The sequence below is a fragment of the Daktulosphaira vitifoliae genome, unplaced genomic scaffold (genome assembly GCF_025091365.1).
Source record: "Daktulosphaira vitifoliae isolate Bord-2020 unplaced genomic scaffold, ASM2509136v1 Scaffold_5, whole genome shotgun sequence".
NCBI lineage: Eukaryota > Metazoa > Arthropoda > Insecta > Hemiptera > Phylloxeridae > Daktulosphaira > Daktulosphaira vitifoliae.
Window position 1 is genome coordinate 22,924,754 of NW_026099576.1, and position 12,238 is coordinate 22,936,991.

The 12,238-nt window shown below is 24.4% G+C and overlaps 1 protein-coding gene across 1 annotated transcript; it reads right to left on the reverse strand.

Moving 5' to 3' along the window:
* Positions 1 to 266: 266 nt before the first annotated feature.
* LOC126908241 (uncharacterized) lies at positions 267 to 5,557 on the reverse strand. Its single transcript, XM_050690154.1, has 8 exons — positions 5,402 to 5,557; positions 5,157 to 5,189; positions 4,909 to 4,938; positions 3,362 to 3,409; positions 3,042 to 3,092; positions 2,016 to 2,085; positions 1,806 to 1,882; positions 267 to 641 (listed from the first exon to the last, which is right to left on the reverse strand). The coding sequence occupies exons 1-8, from the start codon at positions 5,489 to 5,491 to the stop codon at positions 267 to 269; spliced, it is 774 nt and encodes a 257-aa protein (XP_050546111.1). The 5' UTR covers positions 5,492 to 5,557.
* Positions 5,558 to 12,238: the final 6,681 nt, after the last annotated feature.

The following is a 12,238-nucleotide window of genomic DNA, read 5'->3' on the forward strand; positions in this document are numbered from 1 at the left end:
AAATCCTTTTAATAATTTATTAAGTATGCCTTGTGGTAGTACTTGATTATGCCAAAGATCATGTTCTGTATATTTATATATAAAACCGTATTTTTCCAGTTCTTCAGGTGTTAAGAGGAACCTCACATATTTGTTTACCATTCTTTTAAATAGAGCAATTTTATTTTCTCCGTCACGCACTTCGTTTTTAAATTGATACAAGTCGTAACTTAAACTGTTATAGCAATCCAATTTATACATTGCCGAACTTATTTTATCAGAAACTTCTAATAACTGTTGNTTGCCGAACTTATTTGATTAGAAACTTCTAATAACTGTTGCCAATATGATGTTGTATCATATTCAATAAATAGAGCTTCATAGGCATATGCAGATAGCAAAATCACATATCTAATAGATCGATGATACATAATTTTTATTGCTTCATCAAGAGTCGATTGAAGACTTCTTTTGTATGTCGTTGAATTATTAATTAAATCTTCAAGCGTTGTATAGGATTTGTCAATTGAGTTCAATATAATAAGATCATTTTTGACATAATTCCATAAAGACAAATGTTGAATATTTTGTAGTTGAAGTAATATTTCTTTATCATAAATCGTATCATTTATTAAAGGTGTAACATCATTATTATTAATTTTCTGTAAAAAATTTATTTAAAATTTATACCAAACTGTAATTTATTAACATTAAATTAAAAGATATTTTATAGGGTCTACAATGAAATATTTACGATAGTAAAAGATAAGATAATACTTCCAGTTGTAAATGGAAATATGATCAATAAAATTTGTTTTTATAAATTTGCTTTTTTTTGCGAATTAACTAGATAGAATAAATTATTTAATAAAATACTAGATTTTACGAGTTTTTATATGAGGAACAATGTCATCAGTTCTGTTAACCTATCACGCCGCCTACTACTAGTTGGATCAGAGTAACTTTANGTCTGTTCATCTAACACGCCGCATACTACTAGTTGGGTCAGAGTAACTTTGGTGTTGAATAGATAGACTAGTGTAGTTATGATATATGAATGTAATTAAAAAGATTATCTATCTCTAGAGGTATTATAAATTGAAACTCAAATTGTATTAAACTATAATATTTTTCAACTATTACTTTAATAAACTAAAATATATTTAAAAAAAAACTCAGTTATACCTAGACCTCCACTAATGTAGTTATCCTGCTAATTGTCACTTATAATAATATTTATCACTATTATAAAATGTTTTGATACGATTTTGCATAAAGATAATACAAAAAAAAATATAAAGAAAAAGTTTAACGGAAATTTTATAAACTTTATTTATTTCACGAATTAATCCAAGAAGAATAGTCACCCAAAAATTTGTTCTACTTTCTCTACACTGCATTTTAATTAAGTCTATTACTCTTATAACGTGATGAAGAAGAAGGAGGTTACTCATCCTTATACCCTAATGATCGGCTATGTCAATACACTAAAAACTTATTAAATAAAACACGAAAAATATTGTAATTTCTATTAAAACCGTATTTGATACGTTATATCCGTTTTACCTTATTGATAAAGATGGGCATTATATTTCCATTGGATTTGTCATAGCTATACACGACAATAATTTCCAATTTATTTTATTTTAGGTGTTGACTTTTATAAACATTTCAAAGGAAAAAAAACTCATTTATATCCGTCAATTTTATATTTATATGCAGTTAGTGATGAATTTTGCATTTACTTAAAATTAAATTTGATTTGTGGAATGATGAAATTTAAAGTAAAATGTATGAAAGTATCATAAACTTATTGATAAACTCACATAAATTTTAACTACTTTGAATTTAATATTTTTGTGAATATCTTGAATAAATTTCTCCAGCCTTTTAATACCATCTTCTGTAAATAAAATGATTTCATAATTTGTTAATTTTCTCAATGATATTACAATGAATTTCTGTGTTGTTTTGATAATACAGTATTATGATTTAACAGGTAACATACGGATTTTATTCACATGATCTATACATACCGTTGTAATGGTATTTATGTAATGCTGATTTGTTGTTATGGCATAATACGATATAATCTTCTTCGAACGTCTTAAAATATAAATAACAGTAATTAAAAAAAAAAAAAGAGATATTTTATGTTATGAAAAACTCAAAATCATAATTTTTTTTTTTAAACAACCTCTGTCATTAAAAAAATAATTTAATTTAAAATATGTGTTTCTGCTGGTTTTCTAAAGAAATTTTTAAGTAATTCTAAAACAAAAATTGGTTAAGATTATATATAAGCTGGCGATTTCCCGTTAGTATTTATTTAAAATAACTCATAAAAAACTTTTTACGTTTTACATTCTGATATCTTTGCTACTCCCTTCAGTAATTTTTGTTTTAAAAATTTACATTTACTATTTATTGAATCACAAACTTTTTTTGTAAAATTAAGGTTTTGAAATTTCAATTTTTATATATTTTTATATGTAGTTTTCATTTTGTCTAAGACCATGTAAAAGATAACCAAGTCGACTATATGTTACAATACTTTTTATAATAGTATAAAAGTTAAGAAAATTTTCTATAGTGTGATTACTTTTATTTCCGTGTTTTAGTCAATTATTCAATCATAGAATATTTTTCACGTTAATCTCATTCATTTTATAAAGATGTTAATTTTATTTTTCCAACAAAAATTAAAGTAATGACTAGAAGTGATTAATGAGTGCTGGTATTTTTTTCATTTTTAGAACGCACTCCTCTATTCACAAAGGAGTATCAATTTTAATATATAAACATAAATTTTAAATAAATAAAGTTGATACCCTTATAAATTATAAGAGTTGAACACGAAAAATTTGATTGATAAATTGACTAAAGTATAGAACTAAATGAAATCAAAAATAAAATTCTCAATACTATATATAATTTTTGATAAAATAAGTATTTAGTAATAAAATAATTACCTATAAATAATTTTTTATAACTACATGTTTTAAATATGTAAAAAAAAATATGTGTTTAAATATACAGCAATTATAATAAAAGTAACATACGATGTCAACCATTATTGGTGTTCCATATTTTTCTCTGTTATAATAACCTTTCTAAAAAATTAATAAAACGAAGATACTCTTTTAATTCTATACTAAAAATACATATAATAAATATTTAGAATATTTTATTTATTATTTTTATTGTGATAGATAACTGTGAGCACAAAACTATTCCGAGTAGAAAGTGACAAATAAGAAAAAATATTAACACCCTCTCCCAACAAAATAAAAATGTCCCTATTACAAGTAAATTTTATGTTTTTTGGGAGATGACGATGTCTACCCTCTCTCACTGAGAATAATTTAATCAAAGTACTTACATAATGTAAATAGATTTCTGCAACAATTTTTTCCTCATTTATAAACCTCTGAAATGATATCGAAAAATCTAATTATTCAGTTTAAATTTAATTCTCGGACGATAAAATCGGAAACATAAAAATAAGTGCTATGTATACAAATGGCTTATGACATAAGCTCACATAATTGGGTTTTTAAGATTTTTATATTTTGTATAGAAAGGTAATTTCTGTCGTAAGCAAAAATTATAGGTAAGTTTTAGCAGGAATGATTGATTTTGTGCTACAAAAATGTCAATTCGCATAAAGTTATGCTAAAAAAAATAAAAACTACAGTTTTTAAATCCATAAAAATTTCCTATCAGCCATAAAAAATTTATAATTATAGATTTAAAACAAAAAAATAATGGTTTTAAGTTCAGTTTTTATTATTGTAAAATGACCGCCAAATCAACTTTGAAGGACATGTGTAGTTGATTAAATTGTAGATATAATGTCAAAATTTTCATGTACGATTCAATTATAGCCCATTGAAATTTTAAACGGGCTTTTTTGAAAACAATTTTTTTTTTAATAAGCAAATAATTACGTAATTACTTGAATTTTACAATTTACAAATAGTATAAAAATATATTTAACGATTTACGACGCTAGCTTAAAGGAGCACCTCAAGTCCTTCAAACCAAGTTATGAGTCTGTCTATATTGAAGCATTTGGCTTTTATTTTAAGGCTCATAACCGATTCAACGATTGAAAGATCATCCATTTATACACTCTAACATCTACTTCACTATGTACCCAACTCCAAATGTGGACCTTAGAGGATACTCTAGTACCTTCCTCTCTTGACTCACGCACCGAAAGAACGTGAGTAATCTTGACAGTGGTCACACGATGACTAGCCTTGCGATTACCATGGAAGAATTCAGTCAAAATAGCTGTGGCAAGCATTATATGTATAAGACGATAGATCATTTCACCGTGTCTCTGGTTTACACATTTCGAGTCTTATTAGGAATTGTATCTCTGTGAGAACATGTATGCCAAAGCGTCTAGTGCTATCTCTGATAGTGTCCAATAAGAAAGTTGTTGATAAAATAATTAATTAGTTGCAGTTATACTAATGTTATACATGGTTATCTAATTTATGTTTTTGTAAATTTATAAGTGAAGGGGATTAGAAATTAAGTTAAATTGTATATATTAAGAATTGAGTTGAATATTTTTTATATATTTTTAATTTTAAAAATTTATATTGTAATATAGAAAAATTAATAAGTAAATTAAAAAAAATACTCAATCGACTTTTAATTTACTTTTCTATTTCATTATAAAACTTACATTACAGCACTTGTGTCTACACTACATACTTAAATGCGGGTGTGATTTTGTTTAGGGTCATTAAAAATGAATGAGTTAATATAATAAAACAAATTTCATCATTTTAACAAATTTTGTGCGGCTTAATCCAAAAACTGCTATTTTACATAATTATGAGTTACGAATCAGTACTCCGTGTTCTATATTATTAAAACTGGTTACAATATAAGCTTAAAATAAATCCTCACCATATTAATAGGTCCAAAATGTACAGAACCCTAAAATAAATTAAAAAATTGTATGACAGAATGTTTTTACTCAAAATTGCAAAATGATACCAATTATAAATAGTATCAATATATGATAACCACAATTATGTATCTGCGTATTCTTTAAGATTACCATTGAATGGTAATAATAGTAAATTTAATTAAAAAAAAAAAAAGTTAATTCCTAGAATGTATTGATTCTACTATAAGTAATGATTGATACTTACAGTATGCGTTCTATAAATATTTCTTACTTTATCCTATATGAAAAAAGCATATTAGAAAATTTTCTATAAAATTTATAGTCACAGTAAGTATGAAAGTTCATTATTTATATAATAAAGTGCATATTAAGAACTTCCTTAATTACAAAAAAAAAAATATGTTTTATACTACAAAATATCACATAAAAGTTAAATAAAAAGAATTTTAACTAAATTTAATTTAATTTATTAAACTTTATTTAAATTACTTCAAAATTAATAAAAATATTTGCAAAAACACCTCCAAAATAAAAACAACAAACAAAAGATAAAACAAAACAATACGTTTTGGAAAACATTTTGGTAGAATATTAATATTTAACTAGTATAATTAACCAACTTTTATCTTTTAACATATTTTATTAAATTTTGCATTTTTATAGGCTATTAAGTGAATAAAATTATTAAAAACTATAAATAAAAAAACACACATTAAATAAAGTCTAAATTATTTTAAATTGTACCATTGTGGTTTTTTTTTTACATATTCAATGACAAAAATATATAAAAGATGTAATTAATCATCTATGAAGTGTGAAAAATGTTGCTATTTACTTTGATAAAAATTATTATTTATTTAAGTTTAAATGACTATCTAATATACTATCTAATAAACACAGTACAATTTTATTTTATTTTATTATAAAAAATACTTTATGAAATTAATTTAATAAAACACAATAAAAAATTTTTTAATTTTTATAATATATTAAATAGATATTGATAGGTTCTTATAATTGGTTTACAGATTATCAGGGAATTTTATTAATATTTTTACCATTATTTTTAACTCGACTATTTAGACGAAAATTCGTTGAGTTAGGTCTATTTGATAGTTCTTTTCAATAGGTAAAATTAAATAATATTAAAAAATCAGAATTTTTGTGGTAAAAAATTGGCAATTGTGGTGTTACCAAATTATCATATGTTCATCAACAGCGCAATTATCAGATGTGTGTCCAATAGTAATTTCGTAGGTGACTGAGCACTATCACAGATAATAAGGATAATATAGTCTGACTTTATTTTCATAGAGTCTGACTGACAATCAATAAGGTAAAACCTATTTGGGATGGTTACGCTTAAAGTGCCAACAACACCAAACAACGTAAAAAGACTCTGATTTTAACCAAGTTGAATCTATAAATGTCAAAATTTTAATCAAATTTTAGAAAAGTAAAAAAATATTTCAAAATTACATCAACTTAATAAATGACATTGTAAAATAAATTTCCTGAGTTTTATAACTGATGTAACTATTTTATAAAATCTGAGATCCTAATGAATTGTTAATAGGGTATACTAGAGACATACATTTTCTTTTGGTATGTGTTTTTGTGAAAATTTGATGGAAAACCTAAATACAGGAAGGGTTTGAAATACATATTACATATATTTATTAATATGAAATCTTAATATGATATTTCGTACTAAAAATTGTTGATGAAAATAACATTGGTGAAATTTGAATAAAAATTTTGGATGGCCTAAATTAATTTCTAAAAAATATTTCTATATAATAATGTATTTATATGATTTTGATACTTTTTGGAGAAACTAAAACAGATTTTAAGTGGCTCACTCCCTCAAGTCCCTACCGATTGCGCCTAAAAAGAATAAAAAAGTTCCACACGTAAAGCCTTTTTATGTTTAGTAAATAATCTACGCTATTATTAAGAGTCCGTGAGATGTGACACAATATTAGGGGTGTTTAATAATTATATTAAAACAAAAACGTCTTTCTTTTAATATTTAAATAAAAATTTAATCTATTCTAATAACTAACAATGAATTTATAGTTAACTAAAAAAATAATGTAGTGAGCAAAACTATTATAATAAAAAACCTCAAAAAAAAAAAAACGGCAGCGCGTTCGGGGTAGGTAACTCCCAGGTGATCTCATTTACACAATCTCCAATGTTTCTGCAGTGCTGATCAGCTGACCTGTCTTATCTATCGACAGCCGCACAAGACTAACAACTCTCAACAGAGACGTGTGTGCCGATGGACATCTGAAAATTACGACCGTATAAATTCATCGTAGATGAATAGTGTGATGTTTACGGGCCGTGTCAGGTAGGTAGAATTTTGAGGTAAGACGCAATTTTTACTTTCAACAACAGCTATATTTAATAAAACATTATTTTTTATTCCCAAATATTTTTTAGAATAACTATTTTATTTCACAAATTTAGTGATTACGTATTATCTAAAAATATAATAAAAATACAAATTTTTCAAGTAATTTATAATAAATTTAATTATTTTTCGAATTTCACTTTAGCAAAACTGTTTAATTCTGTCGCAATTTTTCTTGATTTAAATGTTTTAGTGCTAATATTTTTTGTATTGAAGAGACACTTATTTTATTTCCTACCTAAGCTCATATAATTTTACACAGTTAGAGTAATGGTTAAAAATTGTAATCAGAGCTTGCGGAAAGGCACAGCTATTTGCCTAAAACCACGCACTTTAAATAGTCTCATGATCCTAAATGAAATATAAAATTAATAAAAATAAATAAATAAAGACCTCGCATATACGTTTTTGTATTTAGTCGTGCAATATCTAGCGACTGGCACTTATTTCATCTGTAATTCAAATCATATAATTGAAATGATTGAACTCTCATTAATATTAAGGCCATTTTTTTGCAATATCTTATATTATTTAAATTTATTTTCGATTCTCGAGAGTCAAACAAATTAGCTAAGCAGACAAGTCTGAGAAATTAAAATATTTTAATAATTAATTCTAATAAAAATTAGATGGTGGAAAAAACTAATATAATGTTAGTTATGTCGTTAAAATTTGTATTTATTTCTATGTATACCAAAATATATTATTTATGACTTATTTGTTTTTAGCGTATTACATATTTTAGGTAGTGTATCTTTTTTTAAGTTAGTATTGTCTAAATGATAAATGATATAAAAAAAATTATACGGTAGTATTTTTGGGTAGCTATACGAAATTAAATAATTGTTTATCATATTAATGCGGATTAACGAACATTATAACCTAATGTATTGAGATAAACTTTGAACCAATCCCTCACTCATTGGCGTAATATTAAATATAGCACTCCATGACTAAAAAAATAAACACAAATATAACTAAACATTGCTTATAAGTACTTCGGGTAGAATTATTTTAGGATATTTATTCACTTGTCAACGTATTTTTAAGATTTAACATTGGTATTATATTATTATGAATTCAAAGGGTACGATTAGAATAAACAATAGTAACATAATATTCTAATATTCAAGTTGTCCTATCATCATGATCCTGTTTTTTTTTAATACTGTGTCATNATCCTGTTTTTTTTTAATACTGCGTCATCATAATCCTGCATATGCACTGTTTAAAATCTTAATATTATCTTCAAATATTATAAGGCTAATAAGTAAGTGGAACTTTAAGTACATAAGTAAAACACAAGATGTTATTTACAGTATGAAATTGTAAAATGTTAATTAAACAGGACTAATAAATTCTCGTCCGGAGTTTGCGTAAAAATACTCGGTGGCATTGATAAATTTTTCATTTTACTATATTTTTGATCATATTGCGTGTAACACAATTATGAAATAATAATGTATGTAACTTAAGATCAAGTTATTTAATTAAATATAATCGTTCCCTGTTATTTGTTAAAAAAACAATACGAACTCTATAAATAGATCATACTTCACAGGATAAATAAATAAATTAACTTAAATTTATATACTCCTGTGGATAATTTTATAATAAAAAAACGCAATTCTTAGGATTTTTAAAGAAAAACGGCATTCCAGTGAAATAGTTTCGAAATCATTAACCAATGCATAAAAATAAAAATTCCTATTAAATTTGATCATACGCGAAATATAAATGTTAGTTGGTTCATTTTGGAAGCAATTCATCATATTTTCTTGTAAAAAAAATATTATTTCTATTAAATAAAAATTGATAAATTGAAATTTTAAGAGTTTAAAAATATTATAAATAATAACTAGGGCAGAAAAAATTTGAATAGATATACTTCTGATTTAAGGTTTAAAATCAAACTAATCCTAATTTTTCCGAAAATCAATGTTATATTAATAACCCTATTAAATTGGATCTANTTCTGATTTAAGGTTTAAAATCAAACTAATCCTAATTTTTCCGTAAATCAATGTTATATTAATAACCCTATTAAATTGGATCTAAATAAAGTGTGTCAATAAAATAATCTCTAATTTAACATAAATTATTACTTAGGTAATAGAAATGTACATCTATAATAAGGGGCGAATTTCAAAATTTGACGAACGGACCAATAAAATTATTGCCCCAGTTTAAACTATTGCCACACAGTGTAAAGAAAAATAAATGTCAAAATTGCTAAACATTTTTTTTAATGACTTAATAATGCTAACGATGAATGTGAAATATTAAAATTCGCATCGGGTAATTCCAAACACAATTTAAATATTTTGATAGTGATTAAATAGTCAATAAAATAAAAATTAATGTTTTTTGATGTAATAATTGATTAACAATTTTTACAATAATAATCAATTATAAATAAAATTAACTTATACCAATCCATCATCAGCGCCAAATACATTCTAACTGTTAGATAAGCATTGTTTTTGATATATGTGTATCAGCTAATACATTTATTAAAGATCTTTGATGGTGTTGGATTATTTTTATTTATTATTCAATGATTAGCCAAATTAATCAATTATAATTTTTTTAAGTTAAACTTAATAATTTAGTTTTGATTTCCAATTAAGTCAACTTTTATGTTAAGTTATAAGTTAAAAACAAATAAATAGTTAAAACAATTTTTTTATATATAAATATCAAGATAACGTATAAAAAATATATTTTATTTTTATACTTTATCTATAAAATTATATGGTAACTTATGAAAAGTAATTGATGTTGTTTACAGGGTGATTGTCAAACTATGACATACGTAATATCATTAAACATATAAAACATAATATAGTCTTTCTTTTCAGAAGCTTATGTAAGTTGGTTGTTGTAAGTAAGGAAACGGGTTTCTGTAGTTCTCATTTTTTGTAACAACTGAAATGTTTCCTAACGTACTGAACACTCTGTAAAATCTTACAATCTATATATTTATTTTAAATAATTCAGTCTTATACCATTTCCTTACGCATTAAAATTATATCAACTTAGATAATTTTATCATTTAAAAGATTGGTTAAAAGTATATTTTTCCATTTAAAAATCTTATAATGATATAGTATTAAGAGAACCGTGGGTGGTAAGACTAAATTTTTTTTTGCATTTTTATAAATTGCAGATTACTACAATTACTTAAGAGAAAAAAATTATGTTTTATTTTTTTTTTTTTGTAATGATATTGCATGAGTCATATTTATACAATTGTCTTGTAGTTATAGAAACTTAAAAATACAATAATTCAAACAGATACTTCGTATTTTTCGCAAAACAAAGTATGACGTCAATTAGTTTGATAAATTACTATAAATCTTATTGTTTTGTCATTTTATACATTTTTTTCTTTCATATCATCAAACTAAAAATTGATTTTTTCAATAAACAAAAATACAGTACAGATTTCACCCGAAGAGATAAAAAAAATAAGAATAAAAAATGTTCCTCGTTCCCCGTAAATGGGGTAAACCTCTAAAAAAATTACAAATTTAAAAATCGCTAATTTTCGAAATTTTTTAAAATTTTTTTACTTAAAACTGCCATAACTTTTTTAAAAATTACCAAATCATTATAATTTTTTTTTAGAGATGCTTGATGTTTTTACCCATTATTTGGTATATTTTTTTATAAATCCCCCCTGCTTACAGAAGAGGATTCAAAAGTCAACTTTTCACAAAAAATTTACTTTTTCAATTTAACTTTTGAAAGAGTTCCGGAAAGCCTGACACTTTTATATATAACTTGAATTAAAGCTAATGCAATGTGCTTTAATATTATTAAAAATGTCGTACTTTATTTTATCTTCATGGTGAAAATGGCTATCAAATGATATTTTTGTGTGAAAATTCTCGATTTTGTATTTTACATTTTTAACTTTATTATGATATAACTTTTTGAAAAATGTATGGATGAATACAATTTTTATGGAAAAATAATTTTTATATCCCTCATTCATTCTACATACTTATTTCAATCAAGATATAAATAAGAAAATAGCAGATCATGTAGCTTTTGGAATAATGCACCTATTTTTTTAAATTAAATACTATCTACAGATTTGCATCGAAGAGAGTTCTATGATAGTGTATTTAATTACCATCATATATCATTATACTTGATCCAACTATGTCACGTCACCATTATGCCACGACTCCCCTGTGCTGGTTTTTTTTATATTGTTTGTACTCCGTAAACGCAAATTGAGAGAGCTTAACCCCTCCAATTTTCAGTTTATCCACTCCTAAATTTCAGAAAAACCACACATGATTGTATTAAAAAAAAATTTTCAAGGAGGAAATTAAACATAGTCCCTTCCAAAAATTTAATTTAAATTGCGCCTATGCTATTCTTTTGCCCAAAATACGTCATAATAATTATAGAAAAAATGTAAATTTTTACAAATATTAAAATGCTCTAGAAATTTTATTACATTGCACAGATTTTACTATCAATTATTTTCTTACAACATACACCATAAAATAGTTATTTTCAATTTTTTTTATTTTGATTAACTATTTTCAATAAAAGTATGTTTACTTATGTGTAGCTAAATTGCCTAACCAAAGCGCCGTATTATCGTTTCAATAAGATTATGACATAGAATTTGTGTGAAATAGCCTGAATTAATTAGTTTTAGTAGTACTTGTTTTAGTTTGATAAACTTGTGATTAAATCAGATGTAATCAGCTTTAATGGTTAGTAATTATTAGTTTATAATCAATTGTGTTCTTACGTTAATGTTGAATGAGTTCTTAAAACGATAACCAAATAGCCAAGTTTAGCGGGATATTCAGTAATGAGACACGGTGGTGATTCGTTTACACACACTCCAAATACGCGCACTAACTTGGGGTCGATAAGGT